Source organism: Eschscholzia californica, unplaced genomic scaffold (genome assembly GCF_041429995.1).
Source record: "Eschscholzia californica isolate CP2 unplaced genomic scaffold, dmEscCali1.0.p SCAF_5, whole genome shotgun sequence".
NCBI lineage: Eukaryota > Viridiplantae > Streptophyta > Magnoliopsida > Ranunculales > Papaveraceae > Eschscholzia > Eschscholzia californica.
Window position 1 is genome coordinate 8,206,833 of NW_028238472.1, and position 24,936 is coordinate 8,231,768.

Genomic DNA, 24,936 nt, shown 5'->3' on the forward strand with positions numbered 1-24,936 from the left:
AATTAGGAATCCTTAGGTCCTAGGATTCTTGGTAGCCAAACAGACCAAGGATTCATGAATCCTACCAAATCTCACTTTTGATAGAAATCCTACTTAGGAATCCTGCAACCAAACACGCCATTAATAGACATATAATGTAGAGCTTAAAGGGAAAGTATCGAACACCATGATGCTTGGCTGAAACCAAGGCCGGTAAGTTGAAAATCATGCATCTCTTGTATGAACTGAAGCTTTTGTCTAACCTCAAAGGTTGAATCCCCTCTTAGGAATTGTTAAATGATACAAAAGTTCATTTATATTGACAAAAATTTAGAAGCGGTAAAAATTTCATCGTCTTACATCATGTTTACAAAAAAGCATTTAACCATAAAACCACAATAACAATCCAAGCAGAGTGGGCACCACCACCAAAATAACCACGCTCCAAACTAGATGGATGCCGAGTTCTAGAAATAAGAAGTATCCAAGAATAAGACGAAACTGGCAGAACAGAGAAAAATATACGATAGAGCGTGCGATACGTTTCGCCCGGGGACGGGTCCTAAAACTCCACAGCATGGGAAGGACAAGAAAGGACATAAGTAGGCACAACAAACACCCTAATATGTACCACATGTACATATTCTGCAGTTTGCTTTGTTCTGCGTAGAGACAAGAATTTACTGAAAAACAAACACTCGCTGAAATGAGGGCGATTCGAAACTAATATCTGTAGTTTCTTGTCCAGGGCTGTCAGGAAGGGGAGATGATGGGGGTAAGTTATCCCTAGGTGGGTCAGACGAATTGCCTCCTGCAGGTTGAGGCAGATCATTAAAAGGCGAAGCACGAAGTGGTCGTCTAGCTGCAATAGATGAAATTTCTCTAGCCGTAGAGTGAGACAGCAACGGAGACGACAAACTATCTGAAGGACCTTCTCCTTCTTGTGTAGGCATTCGTGCTACAATACCATAGGCACCGAATCTGGTATTCTTCTGTTTAAGAAACAACAAGTAAGCAACCTCAGTACAAAATGAGTTCATGTTTAGTACTTCAGTACAAAATTTTGCTAACAAGAAAATGAGTTTAAGTTTAGTACTTCAGTACAAAATTTCTCTACCCCTAAAATGGAAAAACAACAAGTTCCAATGGAATTTCTAAATCAACTGATTCAGAAATTTGATAACTTAAGATGACTTTGTAGAACCACATTAAGAAATTTACCTTAGGCAAACGACGTGGTGACTTGATGATCTTATTTTCCTCCGTTTCATCCTGATGTAATATTTCATCAATAAGTCGAATCCTTGGCCTCACAGACCCGCAAATCTGCATTACAATAACAATAATATAGCCATTTGGTTCTTCTCTCATTTATATACTTCCTTTGGAAAAAAGAACAAGAAAAAAATGATAGGTTTGACTTGCCTGTGACTCGGTATCTATACTATTCATGCACTTCCCAGTTTGTGAGTTCCGGATTTTAATACTTCGATCATCTGAGCCACCACCAGAGGCCAGTATGTCATGTTGATAAGGGCACCAAGCAAGGGCCTTCACAGCCGCACAATGGTCAGAACACCGTGTCATGCTTCTAGATGAATCCATGTTAGAAGCTTCCCATACACAAAATACATTATCGGTTCCCCCACTTGCTAATTGATTTCCTTTGCTTGACCATTTCAAACCACACACTTCCTCAGTATGTGCTCGTATACAGGAAGTTAAGCTGCTTCTCGCTCTCACTGTATAGAAAGTGCAAAGTAAGTAAGCTAAATCACTTGTCCCAAATATACTGGACTGAATGAAACTAAAGAAATGTACCGTCATGATTAATGATAGATTTGTCCTGGCTTCCTGAAGTAAGAGATTGACCTCTCCAAGCAAGGCATCCTACCCTTTGACGATGTCCCTCTAGGCTTCTAATCTGTGAACAAAAGAAGATTAGAGATGCACAGTTAATCATTGTTTTGGAAATCTTGCAGTTTTTTATTAAAGGTTCTGATTTGTTCTATGGAAGTTCTATGGGAAACCCATTTCCGAAGTATAAATATATATCTGTATTGGCTTCATTCTGTCTTAGGCGAAAAGAAAAAAATTGATGAAGATATGGACTTGGAAAGAAAGAAGGAAACATTATGAATTATAATTTACTTTTATATGCTAAGAAACTAGACGAACAAAAACAGGAAAACAATGAGTAAACCGAAACAATAAAAAAAACAAAAAATGTAGTTTTGCCCGCTTCGTTTATTCTTTGAACACCAAATTCAAGTATCAATACACAATCTCACATTGTATCAACTTAAATGACTACGAGAATCCCTAACCAACATGAGTATCTGAAAGTCGAGTGTGCAAAATATTAAAAAGGACTGTCCACCCAAAGTCGAAGTGTCAAGAGAATTGCACAACTCAAACAAGTTTGACCACCAAGGCTGCATATGGTATGTATAAAAATTGAGATAAAACAATTTAACATCTAAGTATGAAATGAGTTCAAGTTTAGTACTTCAGCACAAAATTTCTCTCCCCTAAAAAAAGGAAAAACAACAAGTTCCCACTGAAATTTCTAAATCAACTGATTCAGAAATTTGATAATTTAAGAGGACTTTGTAGAACAAGATTAAGAGTTTTACCTTAGGCAAACGACTTGGTGACTTGATGTTCTTCTTTTCGTCTGTTTCATCCTGGTGTAATATTTCATCAATAAGTCGAATCCTTGGCCTCTCAGTCCTCTTTATCCCTCTGAAAACCAACATTCTGAATGGTTTTCCGTCTGAGTTCCACAAATATAGTTGTGTGACCAAGCCAACAACCAGAACATTATTTGATCCCCAGTCAATGAGATTCATATAGAAGTTGTCGTTCAGTCTTTGTGCATCCAAAACCCTATAACCCGACTGTATTTATACATAAATTAACCAATTAGAAATTATAATTTATTTTTATATGCTAAGAAACTAGACGAACATAAACTGGAAAACGATGAAAAACAAAAAATGGTGTTCTTCCCATTCAATGGATTCGGTGGAAAACAAAATCAAGTATCAAGTAACCATCAAAATACTTACAACCCTGCCATTGTGATAAAAGCAAATGTAACTCGACAAATCTAAAAGAATTTTACCTTCGGCAAACGACGTGGTGACTTCATGTTCTTCTTTTCGTCTGTTTCATCCTGGTGTAATATTTCATCAATAAGTTGAATCCTTGGCCTCTCAGACCTCTTTCGCCCTCTGAAAACCAACATAATGTGTTTTCCGTCTGAATCTGAATTTATAACCTCGTTTATCTTCCCAGTTTGCGAGTTCCAGATTTTTATACATTGATCATCTGAGCCATCACCAGAGGCCAGTATGTCACATTGATAACGGCACCAAGCAAGGGCCTTCACAGCCGCACAATGGTCAGTGAACCGTGTCGTGCTTCTAGATGAACCCATGTTAGAAGCTTCCCATACACAAACTATATTATCGTTTCCCCCACTTGCTAATTGATTTCCTTTGCTTGACCATTTCAAACCACACACTTCCTCAGCATGTCCTTGTATACAGGAAGTTAAGCTGCTTCTCGCTCTCACTGTATAGAAAGTGCAAAGTATGTAAGCTAAATCACTTGTCCCAAATATACTGGACTGAATGAAACTAAAGAAATGTACCAATTACCATCATGATTAATGATAGATTTGTCCTGGCTTCCTGAAGTTAGAGATTGACCTCTCCAAGCAAGGCATCCTACCCTTTGTCGATGTCCCTCTAGGCTTCTAATCTGTGAACAAATGAAGATTAGAGATGCGCTATTAATCTTTGTTTTGGAAATCTTGCAGTTTTATATATCTACATTGGCTTCATTCTGTCTTAGGCGAAAGAAAAAAGTAGATGCTAATCCAACTGCAACTGTTTTGGCGTCTTCGAACCAGGCTATACTCGTGGGATAATCATCTCTGTCGTCAATTTCCATTACTTTTTGAACATTGTCAGTTTCCGAGTTCCACAAATATAGCTGTGTGCCCAAGCCAACAGGGAGAACATTATCCGATCCCCAGTCAAAGCTTGCGGAATTTTTTTACGCGGCCATAAATAATGCATGAAAGAGATATAATCATAAGGACATCTTCTAGGGTCCCTATCAAATCAAATATTTGCCCCAAAGACTTATTAATCATAAGATTAATAACAAGAAGGGAAGCTTCTATACCAAACAGATATGCATTCATCTTCCCGATCGATATAAAGAATCTGTAATTTCCTATATAACACGAACGGTGGAAAACGATGTCTACCATGATATAGCTACCACACTTGTACTTTTTTTGTCCTAGTCTCCATTTTTACTTAAAAATATCTACTTATGAATCAAACATAGCGTAAAAAGCATTGATCTAGAGTGATATATTTATTGTCCTAATACAAAACGTAAATACAAAATCTCACATTGTATAAACTTAAATGACTACGAGAATCCCTATTTATATATCTATTTAGAAAGGAAAATTTTCTAAATGAACTGATTTTACCTTAGGCAAGCGACGTGGTGACTTGATGTTCTTCTTTTCGTCTGTTTCATCCTGGTGTAATATTTCATCGATAAGTCGAATCCTTGGCCTCTCAGACCTCTTTCTCCCTCTGAAAACCAACATTCTGAATGGTTTTCCGTCGGAATCTGAATTTATAACCTCGTTTATCTTCCTCCTGTACTCTTCCTGATCAACACCAAAAACAGAATCCAATTTAGCATCTAGAAGAAAAGTTAGAGAAAACAGAGAGAGAGAGAAACAAGAAACAAAAGTTAAATGTTGGATTTTCAGGCGAAAGAGTCTTGCTCGTTAATAAGCTAATTGCATGATCAAGATCCATCAAACTTCTATTCGGAATGAATCGATCTCCCTGAAGTTCAAAAAACCCCCGCCAAATTTCAAATTTCAAGAACAAGATGATACAAATTTCAAGAACAAGACGAACAAAAACAGGAAAACAATGAGTGAACTGAAACCGTAAAAAAAACAAAAAGTGTAGTTTTGCCCGCTTCGTTTATTCTCTGAAAACCAAATCCAAGTGTCAATATCTAAGTACTTGCAACCTTTTCATTGTAAGAAAAACAAATGCAACTTCAGATATCTAAAAGACCGGAATAAAACACAAGCTTGCGGAATTGTTTTGCGCGAGCATAAAATATGTGTTTTTTACTTATGAATCAAACATAGCGTAAAAGGCGTTGATCTAGAGTGATACATTTATTGTCCTACTACAAAACGTAAATACAAAATCTCACATTGTATAAACTTAAATGACTACCAGAATCCCTATTTATATATCTAATATTCCTAACAAAAAATGAATTCAAGTTTCGTAAAAAATTTCTCTACTCCGAAAAAGGAAAGTTTTCTAAATGAACTGATTCAGAAAGAATTTTACCTTAGGCAAACGACGTGGTGACTTGATGTACTTCTTTTCGTCTGTCTCATCCTGGTGTAATATTTCATCAATAAGTCGAATCCTTGGCCTCTCAGACCTCTTTCTCCCTCTGGAAATCAACATTCTGAATGGTTTTCCGTCTGAATCTGAATTTATAACCTCGTTTATCTTCCTGATCAACACCAAAAACAGAATCCAATTTGAAATCTAGAAGAGAAGTTAGAGAAATCAGAGAGAGAGAGAGAAACAAGTAACAAACGTTAAAGGTTGGATTTTCAGGCGAAAGAGTCTTGCTCGTTAATAAGCTAATTGCATGATCAAGATCCATCAAACTTCTATTCGGAATGAATCGATCTCCCTGAAGTTCAAAAAACCCCCGCCAAATTTCAAATTTCAAGAACAAGATACAAATTTCAAGAACAAAATTGAAATGAAATAAAAAAGATTTAACTGGATATATAAAAGAAAGAGGAAACAAGAGGTTACCGGAAAGTCGTATGGGACTGGACTATCGGAAAGCCTTGTCGGCGATAAATTCTTGACATTACTGATGATGAACTTGGTTCCATCGGAGAGCCACCGATACAAGTTTAAATCAAAAGAACTGTTAAAATTCGAACTTCTTTTCAAGAACGAGAATATGAACAGTGCCGAATTGTTCACAGTTGATAGAAATCAGAATCTGAAATTGAAATCATTGTCTCAAATTGATCGTACTATGTAAGAGTTTGATTAGGGTTTTGGAATTTGAATTGAGGAAATGGGTGAAATTTTAGATTGATTTTTCGTTTCTTGTTAGATATAGAGAGAGAGAGAGAGAGAGAGAGAGAGAGAGGTGTTCCCGTTTGATTCACAGTCGCCTTCCAGGGTTTGTTATATCCACACTACTCTTCTTCCCATTTCCAACCTGAGTCCTAAAATGTAAACGGCACTTCAAAAAAAAAAGGGTTAATTTCGTTTTGGCCCCCGATTTGTGACCAACTGGCCGTTTTAGCCCCCATAAGTGTCCGGCAGTTCGTTTTGGCCCCAAAAAATTCCTAAATGGCCCCAAATTTTTTTAACCTCCCAATTATACCCCCATGGCATTTCTGTAATTTATTTTTTTTCTTTTTCTTTGTCCACCTCATCTAACAATTGACACATCACTCTGTCCACCTCACCCTTCTTCTCCGGCGAAAGGTTGCCGGCCGGAATAAAAAATTCCGGCCGGCCACCTTTACCAAAATAAATTTTTTTTTTTTTTATTTCTCTCTCTTCTTCATCTCCTTCTTTCTCTCTCTTCTTCATCTCCTTCTTTCTTTCTTCTTCTTTCTTTCTTCTTCTTTCTTTACCTCTCTCTCTCTCTAACCCTTCTATTTCTCTCTCTCTAACCCCTCTCTCTCTCTCTCCCTATAACTCCGGCGAAGGGGCTCCGCCCCTTCGCCGGAGAACCAGACCGAGATCTGGTTTCTACAACCAGATCCCGGTCTGGTTTGAAACCAGATCGGAATCTGGTTTCTTAGTTGAAACCAGATTCCGATCTGGTTTCAAACCAGACCGGGATCTGGTTGTAGAAACCAGATCTCGGTCTGGTTTCCAACCAGACCTTCAAGGTCTGGTTCTCCGGCGAAGGGGCTCCGCCCCTTCGCCGGAGTTATAGGGAGAGAGAGAGAGGGGTTAGAGAGAGAGAAATAGAAGGGTTAGAGAGAGAGAGAGGTAAAGAAAGAAGAAGAAAGAAAGAAGAAGAAAGAAAGAAGAAGAAAGAAAGAAGGAGATGAAGAAGAGAGAGAAAGAAGGAGATGAAGAAGAGAGAGAAAGAAGGAGATGAAGAAGAGAGAGAAATAAAAAAAAAAAAAATTTATTTTGGTAAAGGTGGCCGGCCGGAATTTTTTATTCCGGCCGGCAACCTTTCGCCGGAGAAGAAGGGTGAGGTGGACAGAGTGATGTGTCAATTGTTAGATGAGGTGGACAAAGAAAAAGAAAAAAAATAAATTACAGAAATGCCATGGGGGTATAATTGGGAGGTTAAAAAAATTTGGGGCCATTTAAGAATTTTTTGGGGCCAAAACGAACTGCCGGACACTTATGGGGGCTAAAACGGCCAGTTGGTCACAAATCGGGGGCCAAAACGGAATTAACCCAAAAAAAAACAACAACAACCCCTCGGGCTCGGCCACCAGTTAGTAATCCAGTTTACCCATGTGGAGAAAGGATGTTGTTAAAGTCTCCAATGATAGCCTAGGGGTCTGAGATGGCTTCTCTAATTAGTCCTAGGTGTGAGATTATCTTTATAATAGGGATTAACATAGAAACCAGTAAATTAAACTTTCTAATTAGTCGTCTTGATTGTATGACTACATTGTATCACATTCTACTTAGAAAGAACAACGGTGACATCATTGTCTTTCCAGAGTGAAATGAGGCCACCTGCTCTGTTGATGAGGTCATCATAGTGAATATTTATAATAGTTTGCAATGCTAAAAGAGTAAAAAAAAAATTAGTGATTTTAGTCTCATAGAGAATATGAAATCTGGGTTGTGGGAGATGATCATAGTACGAAGGTATTTACGAGTTAAAGTAAGGACTACAACCTTGCATGTTAATATAGAAAATACAAAGACATAACTAAATATATACGAGGGAATTAAAGTGGAGGAAACTGTTAAGGCATCAAGCAAGCACCAAATACAAAGAATTACACTAAAATGCTAAAGACATGAGAAGCAACTATTACAAGTCACATACATCCAAAAGTAGAATAAAACTAAAATCAAACTTGTAAGCTTCATCTTAGGCTTAACACTCTCAGCCCCATTTGTTTGAAAGTTGATTTTGTTATTCTCTTGCATATTCTTCCGTTATTACCCTCCCGCATTGAACAGAGAATATATCGAAAGTTCAATTTGAAAAAGAATTAAATTAGACAATTTTAACATATTCTTATATTGAAGTATGTTGAAGACAAGGAAGATATCCAGAAGATATCTCTCCAAGATAGAAAGAAATAAATATTATAGCAATTGTAATTTAATTATTTCCTCTTTGTATTGTTTCCTTATTTATTATTTCTCCACAAACCCTAATGTATACACTATAAATATGTATCCATTCTATCAATGAAAGCACGTTTGATAATTATATCTCTTGTGTCTCCTTCAATTTAATATGGTATTAGAGTCAAGTTGATATTTTCCGAATTTTTAGTCGATAATAATTATTTCGTTTATTCGGTTTTATTCATTCGAAGGAGCTCTACGGATTCTTATTATCGTTATACTTTGATCATCCCAACTTCATCTTCAAAGGTCAGTTACTAACTCAGTTTTTCTGAAATTTTTCCAATTTTTTCGAATTTTTTGATAATTTTTTAAACCTCTTTTAGGTTAGAATTAGTTCTGTTCCGTTCTGGTTTTTCTACGAAAATTAGAACAGACCTAATCCGGGACATCATAACTCCAGAATAGAGAAAACCTGGTATATTAGGATACCAGAAAAGACCTAACCTGGTATTTTACAACACCAGAGTATATCTCAACTCGGAACAGACCCAACTCTGTTCCAGATCGGAACCGAAACTTAATTTTGGTTCCCGACTCCACCTTCCATCTTCTCCGGCAACCGACCTCTAGGGTTTCGAGTTTCCTGTCGGAAGTTTGCTCGTATCAGAAACACCACCACACCTGGACCCTCTTCTCGTCGGAAAGTCACCACACCTGGACTCTCTTCTCGTCGGAAAGTCACCACGACCGTCTAGGGTCCGACACAAAAAACGAGTGAGTTTCCTGTCTGGCCGAGAGCGACAGTTCCAGAGAACTTTCTCTCTCTACAAATCCTCCATATTTGATTACTGTTGGTGGACGAACTCACTCGATTCGAACTCCTCTCCCTTTGATTAGTGTTTTTCCCTAAGTTAATTGCATCAAAACGATCTGTTTCAACGAATCCCTAATCGGTTCACCACCCTACCGGAACACTAATTTGCCCGGCGGCAACCTTACCACAACAGGTAACAGAGTCAACTCACATTGACTCCTTTCCTTTGACCGACAAAGTCCTCTGACTTTGTCCAAGTCTTTTGACTTTGACCAGGTCCATTAAATCTGACCAAGACTCTGACCACGTCCTCTGTCCTATTTTGTGACAGCACCACACTGAATTCTTTTTGTGACGATTATTTATTTACCACACTACATAACTGTTTGGACTATTAATTTGTGACAGCATATACTGTCCCTTTAAATTCCCAACACTTCTGTTAGTTGTGACATTCTGGACTGTCCCTTTTACTTCCCAATACTTCTGTTTGGGACTATTTATTTGAGACAGCATCTACTGTCCCTTTTCCTTTCCAACACTTCTGTTAGTTGTGACAATCTGGACCGTCCCTTATAATTTTATTGTGACGCTGCATTTGAAAATTTTGAACCGTCACTTCTAATATTATTGTGACGTTGATTTTAAAATAGATTATTTTCTTCTATTTTTTTACAGAATAATGACTTCTGGACAATCTGCCAACATAAGTGATCTGAACTCGAATTCCGATGACACTCCACCGATGACGGACTCAACTCCTCCTATTGTTGTAGTTGAGTGTGGTGTGATAGTGGTGTTAGTGATGGAGGTATGGTGGTGGTGGTGGTGTGGAGGTGGAGGTGCGAAAGTGGTGGTTAAGGTGCGGTGATGGCGGTTAAGGTACGGTGGTGGTGGTCGAGGTATGGTGGTGGGGGAGGTGCAATTGTTGTGGATGTGGTGGTGGAGGTACAATGGAATGGTAGAAGTTTAGTTGTGGTGGTGGAGCGGAGGTAGACGAAGAAAAAAATTTCGTCAAGTAAAATTTATGTATGTGTTGTACATAAGTAACTTTACTTTAAAGTCAAAAGCTAAAAATCTTAACTTCAAAAGAAAGTCAAATTTTAACTTAGTTGAAGTCAGAAATTTTCACGTTAACAAACTAATTTTTTTACTTTTCTACTTAAATAAGCAAAAAAGTTACTTATTTTAGTGTTGCCAAACGACACCTTAATATTAATGAATACTTCCTTGTTCCAAGAGGAGAGTTTATGGATGAGGTTAGTTAATTTTCTCTGAATTTGGCAGGGGAACAATTGCTTTTTGGCCAATGATTTGAGATAAAATGTTTGCAATCAGGATGAGACATCTAGGTAAGAGGAAATTTAAATTGTTTCGGGTGAGATCTACCTTGATGATTAATATTGAAAAGAATAGGACCATGGTCGGAGTGTTTTGGGTAGGGCTGGGAATCGGTCCGGTCGGGCTTACCCGCGGTACGATTTCAATCGGGCTCGGGCGGTCCGGGCCCAACATCAATATGTCCAATGGAAATTTCGGTCGATCCGGTCCGATCAAAACCTCAAAGTCGTCTGCCCAAAGCCCGCCCGTAGTCGAATCTTTTCTTCGGGTACCCGGTTATCGGTCCGGGTTCCGCACTAAATAAATCAATTAGGGCAACTTTTAGGGCCAAAATTAGGGCAAATTTTAGGGTCAAAATTAGGCAAATTTTAGGGCCAAAATTAGGGTAAACTTCTCCAAGAGAGTGAAGATTATTCCTAGGCGTGATAAACCTTTGGAATAAACATTGCTGTAGAAATCAATCATGAAAACTTTCTGATTAGTCGTCTTGATTGTATGACTAGAATGTATCATGTTGTGATCAGAAAGAAGAATAGTGATATCAACATTGTCTTTCTAGAGGAAAATGAGGCCACCTGCTCTTTGAATGGTTTTGACATAATGATATTTAGTATAATTCTTTGCAACGTTCAAAAGAGTACCAAAATTACCTTTGGTTTTTTTAGTCTCAGAGAGAACATGAATTTGGGGTTGTGGGAGATGATCATATTATGAAGATGTTTAAGAGTTAAATAAGAACCACAACCCTGCATGTTCCATGCTAATATTATGGCTATGTATGAGGGAATTAATGCGGAGGAAACTATTAACCAACAAGCAAACACCATATACAAAGAACTAAATACAAGCAGAAAGTATTGACTATAAAACTAAGCTTGTGTTTTAAATATTTACGAGATTAAAATAATAGTACACTAAGATGCTAAAGACCTGAGAAAGCAAAGATTACAAGTAATACGCATTCAAAAGTAGAATTAATAATAAAATTAAAAACGAACCAATAATGTTCATCCTATGTCTTTTTTCTTTTTCTATCATGGATTTCATTAAGCGTGTGAACTTGGGCTAAGAAAAAAAAATAGAACATATTAATCATCGATAATCATTCAAAATATTAGTCATCGATAAATTTAACACTCAGCAGCTCAGCAGCCCCATAATTTTTTTTTTTTTTTTTGGAAGTCGACTACGATCTACGTATGTCGTTACATTTGGCACTTGATACATCATAGATGTGATAAGCTCGATAACCGCCCACTTAAACACTAACAGAACCGGGCCTATAGCCCAACAAGACATGGCCTAAAGCCCAACAACATTATTTACACCCTAATAATCTCAATTCAAATAACCAAAGATTCCACCTTCTTTGGGATTTGAACTTGGGACCTCCAGGGATTTCTGGAGTTTATGTCAACACCTTGGAACCACTTGGGCTACCAACTGTTGACGCCCCATAATTTTTTTGAAAGTTAGTTTCCTCACTAAGCGAAGGACTAGTTTTTAAGACTTGGAAGCTTGGGGACTACAAAGATATTATACTATTTTAGTCTCCTAGTGCAAAAAACTACAGTAATTGAAGTAAACCCCATAATGCTAAAATAAGCCGTACATCACGAGGTTCTAAACTGCGCACCGTGAACAATATTCGGAGGCTGTATTGTTTTAACAAAAACCTAAATGGGGAAGAACAGAGAAAACCGATAGAGAGAGAGAGAGAGAGCTAGGGTTTCTCTTCGTTTTGTGAATTTCACCATCAAATTAGTATTTTGATCGATCAATTTTGTCAAGAGAAAAAAATGTTGAGACAAGTATCACGTAATCTGTTGGGTCGATCGAGTATGATCAAAACTGGTGTTCGATCATTATCTACAGATCTACCTGCTACTGAAACAACAAATCAGGCTTTCATTGATGCTTGGAAGAAGGTAGTTCCGAATCTTGAACCACCAAAGACTCCCATTTCTTTTATGAAATCTCGTCCAGCTACTCCTTCAGCTATCCCTACCAAACTTACTGTCAATTTCGTCTTGCCTTACCACTCTGAGCTCTCTTCCAAGGAGGTAAGTCACTTTTTCTCTCTCTCTCAGATTGATTCATTCGATGATTGATCTAGTTGTTTTGTATTTTTGTAATGATTATTGGTTTCTATCGTTGAAGTAATTGGGGATTTTGTTTATTCATGTGTTGAACATGCATTATAAGAACCCTAATTTGTATTTCAATTGTAGTTTGTATAATTTCGATGTGGAAATATAAACCCTAATTTCGTTTTATTATATGGTACCCATGGTTGTGAATTACCAATTTGGTTATGGGATTGTCTTCAAATAGAATTGGTTCTGATTTTTGAGACATTTTCCCGAAGGGTTGTTATATTCCATAACCCCAAGGAAGGAATTCACCACATTCATTTGATCGTTTCAAAAATTGATTTGAGATAATATTTTTCCTGCTCGATTGGTGACTCAACTTGAATTTTGATAGAGTTTGCTAAATCAAATGTTCATACTTGATATTATTTGATATTTTTTATTTAAGTAACAAATAACTTCTGAGGATAATCTATGATAGAGTGAGTCCACATTATCTCGTAGTTACCCTATATGTACACGTCAGTTTTAGTTCTCTTCTACTAGTTGGTGATTTGGGGCTTCCGCTACCAACTAATACATGGAAGTCTCCTAATTTATATTCTCGAGTATTAGGATCAGGATGTAAGACGTTTAGAATGGAAATGAACTCTAGAAATCTTGTTGTTATTGAAATAATATGCTCTATGTGTTCAAGGGGTCAATTTACGAACTTGGATGTCTTGTAACCATCAAGATCATTCATTTGCTTTTTTCAGAGTCGAGCAACCACTTCACTATGTTATTCAAGCTTTTTGGCCTTCAAATATCTTTTACCATTCTGTAAATGCAGGTCTGAGACAATTTAAAGGACTAATATATTGATGTCTTGACTAGGAATCTTTCAATAACTAGCTGTTGGCATTATGGCACATACACTGAACTAGTAGATAGTTTAGGGGTCCGGTGCATTAATTAGTGGGTTGAATTACTTTAAAATGAGTGGAAGTCGGGCAAAAAAGTGGTTACTCTTAATCTCTTATACCAACTTTTGTTTCCTCTGAACACCTTCTAAGATAGTAAAGATCTAAGATTTGCTTGAACTATTAAGTGCAGTTTCTGTTTTCTCCTAGTCTTTATCTAGTTAATGGACTTTAGCCAAGTCTCAATCACTGGGTAGTACTGAACTACTGATCGGACAAGAGAAGTTCACAGAAAGTTGAGCCCTAGATAACCCAGTGTTGGAACAAAAAATAAAATTGGACATGTCTAAGCTGATCTGTTTGCTGTTCATTGGTGTACCAGTGATCTAGTTATTGGCTTATGGCCTTAAAGGACTTGAAGGAAAAGTCATACCATCATACCTACTTGTTATTTTTAGCTTCTTGAAGTCCATATGAATGTATTTGATGATATATATATATATATATTTTAAGGACTAAAACGAAGGGTTGACACATCTGTTTTTTATTTTTTAATTAGAATACTTTTGAGTTCTTTGCTTGTTGAGGGCAATCTACAAGGTCGGTAACATCTGATAGTTCATTCTATGTTGTTTGAGGCGAGAGGCTAGGTAAGGCCTTCTACTCATTGGAAGGTACCCCAAATGCCTTGCGTCCCAATGTATTTGTCGTGTGAGGTATCTGCTTTTCCCTTTTATACATATGATGTATCTAATTGTGCACATCGTAATTCAAAACTTCATGTATATCGATGTAAACTAAAGATGAGACATAGGAAAAAGAAAAACTAAAGTGTAGCTGCTTTGTTTCTCCTGGCTTTTACCTACCAATTCTAACTGTCACCCAGGGAACTCTTTTGACTACATATGAATCTGAATTCCAGAGGGAAGTGATGTAATTTCAAGTTTATGAAAAGGATTTTTAAGCTCTTGGGACTTTATTTACTTTTACGAATCTTTAATCTTTATAACTTTATTCTAATGGATATTCAGGTCGACATGGTAATAATTCCAGCTACAACAGGCCAGATGGGTGTTCTTCCCGGACACGTCCCCACAATTGCAGAGCTCAAACCTGGGCTCCTCTCAGTGCATGAAGGAAACGATGTGACCAAGTACTTTGTTAGCAGTGGGTTTGCTTTCATCCATGCAAATTCTTTTGCAGATATAGTTGCTGTCGAAGCTACCCCACTTGATCGTATCGACCCAGCCCTTGTGCAGAAAGGACTTGCAGACTTCACCCAGAAGCTGAGCTCGGCTTCAACAGATTTGGAGAAAGCTGAAGCTCAAATAGGCGTAGATGTCCACAGTGCTCTTAATGCTGCACTTACTGGCTAATTGAAAAGCCCCTTCTTATTCCCTCATAATTTCGGCTCCGGTCTTCTCTTGTTTAATTTTGTTTTCTTGGCTGTTAATGAATATGTCGACCCTCGTCACCCGAAAAAAAAAAAACTGTTTAGGTATGTGTTATTTATTTTGGTTCTTACTTGTATGAGTGCAGAGGGAACAATATAATCTTTCTCTCTAGACTGTCTTGCTGATTTTTGTAAGGTTGAATAAATTTTAAGGAACCCCCATTGAAGGTCTCTATTTTTCTGTTAAGAATATGATCTTGGTTTTACTTTGAGGATGCCCTAGTTGTAGATAAAAACCATAAATGGCAATTTCAGTATGTCCCAGATTAGAAGTAACATGTTTAAAATGCGATCATAATGGACTTGTTCTATTGTGTTTGTTTTTCCATTGTGATACTTCATAAGTAACTAGTTTTTCGAAGAAGATTTTTGTATAATGATTCAGTGGTGTGTCCTAAACTAGTAAACTGTGGTAAAGGAACCCCCATTGGAGGCCTCTATTTTTCTGTTAAGAATATGATCTTGGTTTTACTTTGAGACTGCCCTAGTTGTAGATAAAAATCATAAATGGCAATTTCAGAATGTTCCAGGATCAGAAGTTTGTTTTTCCATTGTGGATGCTTTTATTTAAGAAAAATTATTGTGATAACTTCGTAAGTAACTAGAACGAACAAGCCATTCAACGTAATAGAACGAACAAGATCAGTGCTATCAAAGATCATAATGGTGATTGGAAGGAAGATATTAAAGACATATAGGATACTTTCACTGCCCATCTTCTCAACATCAACACCACGATCAACCCTAGAGAAGATCCCAACACCCATAACTTTTTTAGCCCTACCATCACCCATAACCAGAATCTAGACCTTCTGGCTATCCCTAGCAAAGATGAAATAGACTGGGCTATTAAGAGTCTAAAGAAGGAGGCCGCTCCGGGCCCTGATGGTTACCCGCCATTCTTTATTCAGTCAAACTGGGAAACGATCAACTCAGATATCTATAACATGGTTCAGAATTTCTTTAAAACCGCCTACCTCCCTCCTGATATAAACCACACCCACATATGCCTTATTCCCAAAACGCCAAAACGCCAACAGCCCAAACTCCCGCAGACTACCGTCCGATTAGCCTCTTAATCACCACCTATAAAATCATCACCAAGCTGTTAGCAGATAAATTCAAAAATACTTTAATCCCTATTATATCCCCTTTCCAAGCGGCCTATGTCCCGGGAAGACAGATTACAGACAACATTATCATGGGTCAGGAAATCATCCACTCATTTAAAAAGATGAAAGGTGCTAGTGGATATTTTGGCCTCAAGTTAGACATGTCCAAAGCGTTCGACAGAATTGAATTGAAGTTTCTGATGGACATCATGAGTAGTTTAGGCTACGCCGACCATTGGATTAAAATGATCCACGCTTGTATCTCAACGTCCTACATGTCTGCGCTCATTAATGGTCGACCCGGAAATGCATTCTATCCTACCAGGGGTATTAGACAAGGAGACCAACTCTCGCCGTTCCTCTTCACTCTTGCTATGGAAGGTCTTAGTCGGAAGCTTATTTCTAACAATAGTCAAGACAAATTTCTGGGTTTTCCAACTAATCACTCGGGTCTCGAAATTTCACACCTCCTTTTCGCTGATGACTGCATCATCTTTGGTAAGAATATTATTGACAACATCCACAACCTTAAAAAGATTCTCCAGGACTTCTGTGAGACCTCGGGGCAGATGATAAACTATACTAAGTCCAATATTTTCTACTCCAAGAATTCGCACCCCAAATTCAAACGCCTCATTATGCGTGACCTTAAAGTCAAATACGCCTCCGCGTCGGAAAGATATCTTGGAGCACAACTCTTCATAGGAGCTCAGAAAATAAAGATTTTCAAGGACATCCTCAATCAAATCACGAATAAGCAGAATAAATGGAATCATTCGTTTTTATCCCAATCTGGTCGCACGGTGGTCATCTCGGCCATAGCTGCAGCCGTACCCCGATACTAGATGCACTGCTTTGCGATTCCTAAAGGAATTAGCAAACACATCAAGTCCGTCCAAAGGAACTTCTGGTGGTGTAAGTCGAAAGGTATATGCACCAAAGCTTGGTCATATATTTGTTTGCCGAAGAACCTTGGTGGTCTAGGGATCCATCCGCCAGAGCTCGACAACACCGTTTTGCTTTCTAAAATGGCCTGAAGACTCAAAACAAATCTAGAAGCACTGTGGGCTAAACCCCTCAAAGCTAAATACTTCCCGCATACCGATATCCCAGGCCCAGCAAAGGCTCATCACTCTTGGACGTGGAAAACGATCAGATAGCACTACAACTTCATTGAAGACCTATCCACTTGGGAGGTACACACCGGACATGATATTAACATTTGGCCAGACAACTGGATACCAGAGATCAATGGTCGAGTACCGAACAACAACTCCAATCTAACCAAGGTGGCTCAACTTATCACGAATAATGAGTGGAGTAATGAAGCCATCAACTCTAATTTTGATACAACTACGCAGAATCTTATTAGAGCCATTCCGGTGAACAGTGAAGGAAAAGATCAACTCAAATGGAAGTTAACCACGTCGGGTAAATTCACAATAGCTTCGATGTATCAACACTTAAGTATTAATAATATGAACCAGAATCCCAGCAATCAGAACTGGAAGTTCATCTGGTCGCTTCCTACCATTCCGCGCATCAAGATCTTCATATGGAAAATTTGCACCAAAGCTCTCCCGGTTAGAGAGATAATTGGAAAGTACATTGGCAACACTACTTCATGCCCTAATTGCGTTGTCACTGAATCCATTGAACATGCTCTGTTACAATGTGCTCTTGCTAAAAATATATGGTTCAACTTCAATATCATATTTGAGAATATTACCTCCATCACAGATTGGATCTTCTCGTGGGAAGATAATGCCGATCTCTGTTATACCAAAGAAAATATACACTTTTCGAGTATTCTATGGATCTTATGGAAAGTACGATGTGACCACTGTTTTCAACACGAAATCAATGAACTTCAAAAGATCATCAAAATGATAGAAAATTTTCCGAGAATCAACAAAAAACCTGAGAAAAACAAACAAAAAACCAATGAAAAATGGCAGCCTCCTGCCAATAATTTTATTAAAATTAATGTTGATGCATCGTTTATGAATGTAACATCCAATATGGGAATTAGTTTAATTGCTCACAATGCAGAATCAAAATTTATAGAAGCACAGGTGAAATCCGGGCGAGCTAGAAATAGTGAAGAAAGTGAAGCTATGGCAATCTTATTTGGCTTAGAATGGGCGAAAGAAAAGAATCATAAATCTATAATTATAGAAAGCGACAACATCAATCTCATCAAACACATTCACAACAAGCATCATACAGTACACTGGAAATCTCTTATCCACATCAGGAGAATTCAAGAAATCAGGAAAGAATTCGATGCGGTCCTATTCAAACACACAAGGAGAGAACTCAACTTAAATGCAGACAAATTAGCGAGATGGGCAAAGAAAAAGAATGCGAGTAAAAAGTGGCAGAATGTTCCTTGTATTTTAGTCGATAAATACTGTAATAACGCTTTTATTAATTAATGTAATGCTAGTTCAACAACAAAAAACAAAACTAGTTTCTCGAAGAAGATTTTTGTAGAATGATTCAGTGGTGTCCTAAACTGTGGTAAACCGTAAAAGGACAACATCTCCATTACTCATAATAATAATATCAAATAGTAGTTTTAAAATATTTCTTTAGGAAATTACTAAAGGAATTGTAGTGATGAAGCTGCATAAACGGAAGATGGTGATGTGAAAGGAACTTCATCAATGTAGGATGTCCTCTTTTCCGAACGAAGATATATGTCTAGCCTGTCTGTGACTAATGGTCAAGTGAAACATAAATTGTACATTCATGAATCTAACTACTAAGTCATGATATAATTTCAATTATTCTTTGAATCTAGATCGTGGGATCTCCGGTCATCTAGGTAGAGTTTCATCATGTCTTTATTCATTTACTTTAGGTAGTAGCCTTGTTTCCCTTGATGAATGGCGCAGCGGAAAAACTGATAAAAGCCTTAGAACTCCTTCTAAAGACTATTGAACCGAAATTGATAACAAGAATACTAAAATACTGAATTTTATTGATTGAATGAATGACTGAAACAACTTCTAAGCCCTCATTATATAGACTTAGGGTTTCCTAATCTTGGTCAAACTCCAATAGAAACTCCTAAAAATAAAATACTAGAATAATAGTAATCCTAAACTGAAAACAATTACCAAAAATAGAAAAAAAAACTAGTAAAAGTCTGTTTTGAGGCCCTAAACGATGGAATTTGCCCCTCAAAGTGGGCCCATTGTGGCGAAGCGATAACGAATGACCGGAACGCTATTTCGCACCATCCTTCAAAATTTCGTCCAATTCCGACACCCGTAGCTTCGATTTTGGCCGTTTTAGTCTGTCACCCTTGTATTTGGCCGCTTCGATCTCATCCATGTATTTCTCGTCCAGTTCCTCTACATCAATGAAGCAATTACAAGATCTCTAGATAACCTATTTGTAAATGGATCTGCCAAGTTATTATCTTTAAATCTAAAATTATATTGTTAGGTTCTCTGTGAGAGTAATTATTTTAGGGTTTTATATTTTCGGTGTCTGTGTCTAGACTTACCATTGTTTTGTGTTTGTGTAGTCGTTGCTTGATTATCAGAAAGATTATTGATTGCAGACACTTACTTCGACCATAGTCGTATACAAATACTATAATTATGGACAGATAAAAAAATCTAAGAGGTTTGTGGCTTTGAATACCACTTAATATCTCACAACAAGCATGTATAAATTTAGATGGTAAAACAATCTAAAAAGAAACCCAAGAAACACAAGAAAAATATGCAACCAAGAATTATTATTAGTTGTGAAATGAACAAAAAAGAAGAAGAGAGTCCCCTTTATGTATGGGACCGCTACATCAGTTACACACTTCTCATTTTAATGAACATTCGAACACAATTTTATTTTCTTCTCTTAAGAACTCTGATCATTCAGTTCTGAATCTCCTGTTTCATTGTCCAATTTTAGCCTTCTCAAGTCTTGAACTAACTGACTCCCATGAAACGAGGTTCTCTAAGAAAACCGATATATAGTCTACCCTTCGATTCTGTGTCAAATAAAACAAGCAAATTTAGAATACAGTACACAATAAGTTGTTGGCTTAAGAGTTAAAGACCCAGACCCAAAGCCAAACGACTAGGCGAGACAATTTTTTGTAAAGGAAAAAAGCGAGGGCCTCAGTTGGTGTCCAGGAGGCCAAGTTGACTCGCTAGTTACCGAGGGCCGACTGCCTAGAATAAACGTGTATGGGAGAACAATTACTGGTTCCTGTTATAAAGTAGGAACCTTAGAGGTCAAGGGTTCGAGGCACGCTGAACAATTCAAAAAGATTCTGAGTGTTTCTGGTATATAATATATTAGCTCTCACCTGGTAGTCCAAGTAGTATGCGTGCTGTCAAACAAAAAATAAAAGTTTCAAAAACGGGATTGGTAATTAGCAAAATAGAAATTGGAAAGAAAAAACCAAAAAAAAAAAATGTGAAAAGGGATCAAACAAGTTTTGTTTGATCATGGTCTGAATTTTGTACCTCCCAGATATCAATGGTGAGAATTGGCTGCAACAGAAATAAAAGCTATGTATAAGATTCAAAGGGTCAAAGAAATTTACTTGCTGAAGTCTAGGACTATTTTTCAGCTCGTACGATACAAGAAGGTTTTGACAATGTACACTCTGAGATCTTTGACAAACCGCATGTATTTTCAAAAGTTTAGACTAAGTAAAAGATCAAACTCACAGTATAGTCCAAAACTAAGGGGTTCACAGCATTCGGACTCTTGACTACTTCAAGTTTGTTCCCTTTATCTGGAAATAACGGACGAAAAAAACTAATTAGTTCATTGTTCTTGTTCTTCAGTGAAGCTGTGAACTGTTGTTAATGGTCTGTAATCACTTACAGGCAAGCCAAGCCCACCCAGACCCAAACTGTGTGGAAGCAGCTGCCTTGAATTCTGCAACAAAGTTTTCATACGAACTGAAATCTCTTTCGATTAGTTCTAAAAGTTCTCCAGATGGTTTTCCTCCTCCACCCGGTTTCATCGATTCCCAGAAGAAATCATGATTCCAGACCTGCCAGTAAAACAATCAAAAACGAGTTTACGGGTGAGAAGGAAAACGCGAAAACGCTTACGGGTGGGTATACACAGTCCAAATGAGCATACCTGTGCAGCATTGTTAAAGGCGGGAAGCGGGTCACCCTTGTTATATGTAATAAGGATAACATCTTCCAGTGTCTTTCCTTCCAGGTCTGTTCCTGTTATCTGCTTATTTAGGTTGTCGACATAAGTTCGGTGGTGCTTTCCCCAATGATATTCAAAAGTCCCCCGACTCATATGTGGCTCAAGAGCATCCTGTGATATCAAAGTAAAAATGTCGTAAGTAAAGCAACGCAAAAGTATGTAAGAAGTCTCACAAAAATTTTGATTCGTTACGACAAGATGCAAATGCACCTAAGATCTTACCAGAGGATATGGAGGAGGCTTCAAGTCGAAGTGTGCCTTCTGAGAGCATTTTCTCTGCAAAACCAGAGCCAATAAAACTCGAATCTACTAATAAACTATGTCACATGTACACCAATACAGGCATCAGTACCCGAAAAACTTTGAGTTGTAAGTAATTTGAAACAATTGAGCAATAATTCTCCATTCAAACATGAAAGAGATTAAAAAGGAAAAATAAAATAAAAATAAACCTGGGGTTCTCCTGATGATTCAAGAACTCCAGAAGATGTGGCTGCTAAATCCATGATTTTAGAGATAGGAAAAGAGAGACTTTTTTTTCTTGTTGAAAAGGTAAGGGACATTGGTAGAAATATATAAAGGCGACAGGAAGATTAAAGAGTGGGAGAGAGGAGGCACTGGGTGTGGGAGTACTGATTGTACTATCAAAAAGGCAAACTAGTACAGATGGTGTACTGCCCAATAGGAGTACAAGTATATATTATTGGCAAAAGATCGTCAGAGTAAACTTGAAAATGGACACAGTTGATTTCGTTGGGGAAGGGGCAGGGGTGTGTTAATAAGTGTGGGAGAAGCCTTACCTCTGAGCTAGCTTTTGGGGTGAGAGAGTAAAGCAAACAGATCAGTACTAAAGCAAACAGATTAGTACTTTCTTCCTAAATCTGAACGAGAATACTCCAAACACCGTCGGAGCCTTGATTTCTTGAGATAAAACCAAGGAAAAGACTTTGAGAACCTTTTGCTAGGGGAAAAAAAACCTTTACTATTACTTGATTTTAAAAGATGTAGACTGCCTTACAAACTAGAGAGCTTCCCTACTTATAGACCACACTATTACATTCCCTTGGCAATTACTAGACACTTCTTAAGACTAAACTCTTACATTACCTAGACACTTCATTAATATTTAGAATTTAATAATCTTTGACTAATTAGACTATTGACTTGACTGCTCCAAACCCTAGAGAATTTCTGCCATCGTCTAGAATCATTTGCATCAATCCCTCCGTCTTAAAGAAAACTCGTCCTCGAGTTAGTTGTTGCTGCTCCGTCTCCATGGTATGCATATAAATCAGAAACAATAAAAGTATAATGAATTTCTCACGTCCTTTCGGACTCCTACGATAATGCGGCAAATTCGGAAGGCTAGCTCTTGGGACCAAATCAATATGATGCTGGATACTTCCTGTAGGTGGTAATTCGGCAGATAGATCGCTTGGGAATATTTCAGCAAATTCTTTTAGTAGTTCTTCAATTTCAGTAGAATGTGTTTGTCGTTGTCGTTCCTTCGCCTCTTTCAAAACAAGAACATATGTCGTCGAATCTTCCTCACACTCTTGTAGATATGGTTGAATACTCAAAGAAGCACGCTCTTCTTTCTTTTTACCTTCGGGGAAGTCTTCATCTTGCATCGGTGTCAAAACCACTTTAACTCCATTCTTATAAAAAGTATAAATGTTCTTTTCCCCGAGATGAACTGTTTTGTTATCGTACTGCCACGGTCTACCCAGCAATAGATGACAAGCTTCCATCCAAATGACATCACATAAAACCTCATCCGAATAACTTTTACCAATAGAAAAGGGGACACGACATTGATGTGTTACCTTTACTTTACCCCCTTTCTTGAACCAGACTACTCCGTATGGGTTTGGGTGTGGTTGCATAGCAAGGTTCAATTTCGATACCATTTCTTTAGAAACAAAATTCTCACAGCTACCACCATCAGTGATAACATTGCAAAGTCGTCCATGTGACGAGCACCTTTTTTTAAAGATGTTAGTACATTGGGGTCTAGCTTCGATAGCTTAAGGTGCTAGCATGGCTCGTCTGACAACTAGAGCTGACAAATCTTTGCCATCATATAGGACTCCATCTTCTGTAAACTCCAACAAGTTTTCCTCATTAATGCTGCCACCATCGTCATGAGCAGCTCCAAAGCCCTCAACTTCTCCCCTCACTAGTAAATTGGCATTGTTCTTTCGATATTCAGCAGACTTATGCCCTTCTTTCCCACACTTGTAGCACTTCATTTTTCCTCCCACATATTTAGATGTAATGTCACGACCTCCCGGATTGAAATCTGGTGTGCCACTTCCTTGATTATGTCCACGCCCTTTGGAGTAAGGTGCTGGTCCAGAACTTTGTGTAAACGAAGGTCCTGTTTCGATGTTTTGGGTTGAGCCACCCTGACCATTATAAGCCCCTATTTGCACTTGCCCTATGTCCATCTGATTTTGCTGATTATTAGGTCTTGCTTGTTGTGATTCAACCTTCATTGCCAGCTGAACATCACTAGCCAGTGTCCAACAAGGCTGTAACTCGACCCAATTTCTTATATTTGGCCTTAGTCCCATCAAATAACGATGTATAACTTGTGTTTCTGATTCGACTAGGTTTACACGAGTCTTTGTTTTGTAGAAATAATTGGTGTACTCCCGCACTGACCGGTTTCCTTGCTGAATGGATTGGTATTGTTGGAACAACATACCTTCATAGTTTAATGGAAGAAATTGACTTCCACCAAGAAGACGCATACCCTTTTAGTTTAACAACCACCAATTTGACTTTCTTATCTTCGGGTAGCTCCAAGTACTAAAAAATTCTTTCAACCTCATTCAACCAGTCCAAAACTTCTTCTATTTATTCCTCTCCGATAAAGTCTGGAATTTCTACTCTCACATGTGGATCTTGATTACGTCGAGTACCAAAATCGAAAGGAGGTTGTCTTTCATAAGGCCGATCTTCACCTTCCCCGTCTGAAGATTCTTCCACATGGTGTTGTATTTGTACCCTTGCTGGATCTGGTTGTCTTCTTCGATGATACGTGTGCTGAAATATGGTGGCCCGTGGCTCTCTTTGTTCCGTATTAGCCACATTACGAGGCCCGAAGATTCAGCTTGCTCAAGGCGATCACGGAGTTGTGTAAGTTGCTGCTGAAGCATCTCCACATCTTCTTTTGTAGCCATATTACTTGCTGCTGGATTTGTTTCGGTACTTCCTTGACTTTGCTCCACGTTATTACCCCGCCCTGCCATTGATTCGCAGAATCACAAATCTAGCGTGGCTCTGATACCGCTTAAAGCAAACAGATTAATACTAATGCAAATAGATTAGTACTTTCTTCCTAAATCGGAAGGAGAATGCTCCAAACACCGTCGGAGCCTTGATTTCTTGAGATAAAACCAAGGAAAAGACTTTGGGAACCCTTTGCTAGGGAAAAAAAATCTTTACTATTACTTTTTGGAAGTACCTTTACTATTACTTGATTTTAAAAGATGTAGACTGCCTTACAAACTAAAGAGCTTCCCTACTTATAGGCCACACTATTACATTCCCTAGGCAATTACTAGACACTTCTTAAGACTAAACTCATACATTACCTAGACACTTCATTAATATTTAGAATTTAATAATCTTTGACTAATTAGACT

General features: G+C 37.9%; 3 protein-coding genes across 8 annotated transcripts; 1 reads left to right on the forward strand and 2 right to left on the reverse strand.

The window, feature by feature from the left end:
• Positions 1 to 277: 277 nt before the first annotated feature.
• On the reverse strand, positions 278 to 6,338 carry LOC147536778 (uncharacterized). 5 transcript variants are annotated; one of them, XM_086644068.1, is made up of 10 exons: positions 5,880 to 6,338; positions 4,763 to 4,865; positions 4,496 to 4,681; positions 3,645 to 3,747; positions 3,107 to 3,558; positions 2,616 to 2,879; positions 1,801 to 1,903; positions 1,405 to 1,721; positions 1,201 to 1,305; positions 278 to 971 (listed from the first exon to the last, which is right to left on the reverse strand). In XM_086644068.1, exons 3-10 carry the CDS (start codon positions 4,616 to 4,618, stop codon positions 660 to 662), a joined length of 1,779 nt encoding a protein of 592 aa, XP_086500194.1. In that variant the 5' UTR covers positions 4,619 to 4,681; positions 4,763 to 4,865; positions 5,880 to 6,338; the 3' UTR covers positions 278 to 659. The 5 variants fall into 5 exon arrangements, with proteins under 5 accessions (XP_086500194.1, XP_086500195.1, XP_086500193.1 ...); XM_086644069.1 differs by having other exon boundaries at positions 278 to 968; positions 5,880 to 6,328; XM_086644067.1 differs by lacking the exon at positions 4,763 to 4,865 and adding an exon at positions 5,653 to 5,751 and having other exon boundaries at positions 5,880 to 6,297.
• A 5,788-nt stretch (positions 6,339 to 12,126) lies between these two features.
• On the forward strand, positions 12,127 to 15,148 carry LOC147536779 (ATP synthase subunit delta', mitochondrial-like). The gene is made up of 2 exons (XM_086640787.1): positions 12,127 to 12,590; positions 14,554 to 15,148. The coding sequence occupies exons 1-2, from the start codon at positions 12,327 to 12,329 to the stop codon at positions 14,896 to 14,898; spliced, it is 609 nt and encodes a 202-aa protein (XP_086496913.1). The 5' UTR covers positions 12,127 to 12,326; the 3' UTR covers positions 14,899 to 15,148.
• Positions 15,149 to 19,824: 4,676 nt separating this feature from the next.
• LOC147536780 (superoxide dismutase [Fe], chloroplastic-like) lies at positions 19,825 to 21,861 on the reverse strand. Of its 2 annotated transcripts, none has more exons than XM_086642275.1 (8): positions 21,736 to 21,861; positions 21,506 to 21,559; positions 21,206 to 21,394; positions 20,942 to 21,113; positions 20,782 to 20,849; positions 20,575 to 20,601; positions 20,333 to 20,438; positions 19,825 to 20,093 (listed from the first exon to the last, which is right to left on the reverse strand). In XM_086642275.1, the coding sequence occupies exons 1-7, from the start codon at positions 21,844 to 21,846 to the stop codon at positions 20,334 to 20,336; spliced, it is 726 nt and encodes a 241-aa protein (XP_086498401.1). In that variant the 5' UTR covers positions 21,847 to 21,861; the 3' UTR covers positions 19,825 to 20,093; position 20,333. The 2 variants fall into 2 exon arrangements, with proteins under 2 accessions (XP_086498401.1, XP_086498400.1); XM_086642274.1 differs by having other exon boundaries at positions 20,415 to 20,438; positions 21,736 to 21,860.
• Positions 21,862 to 24,936: the final 3,075 nt, after the last annotated feature.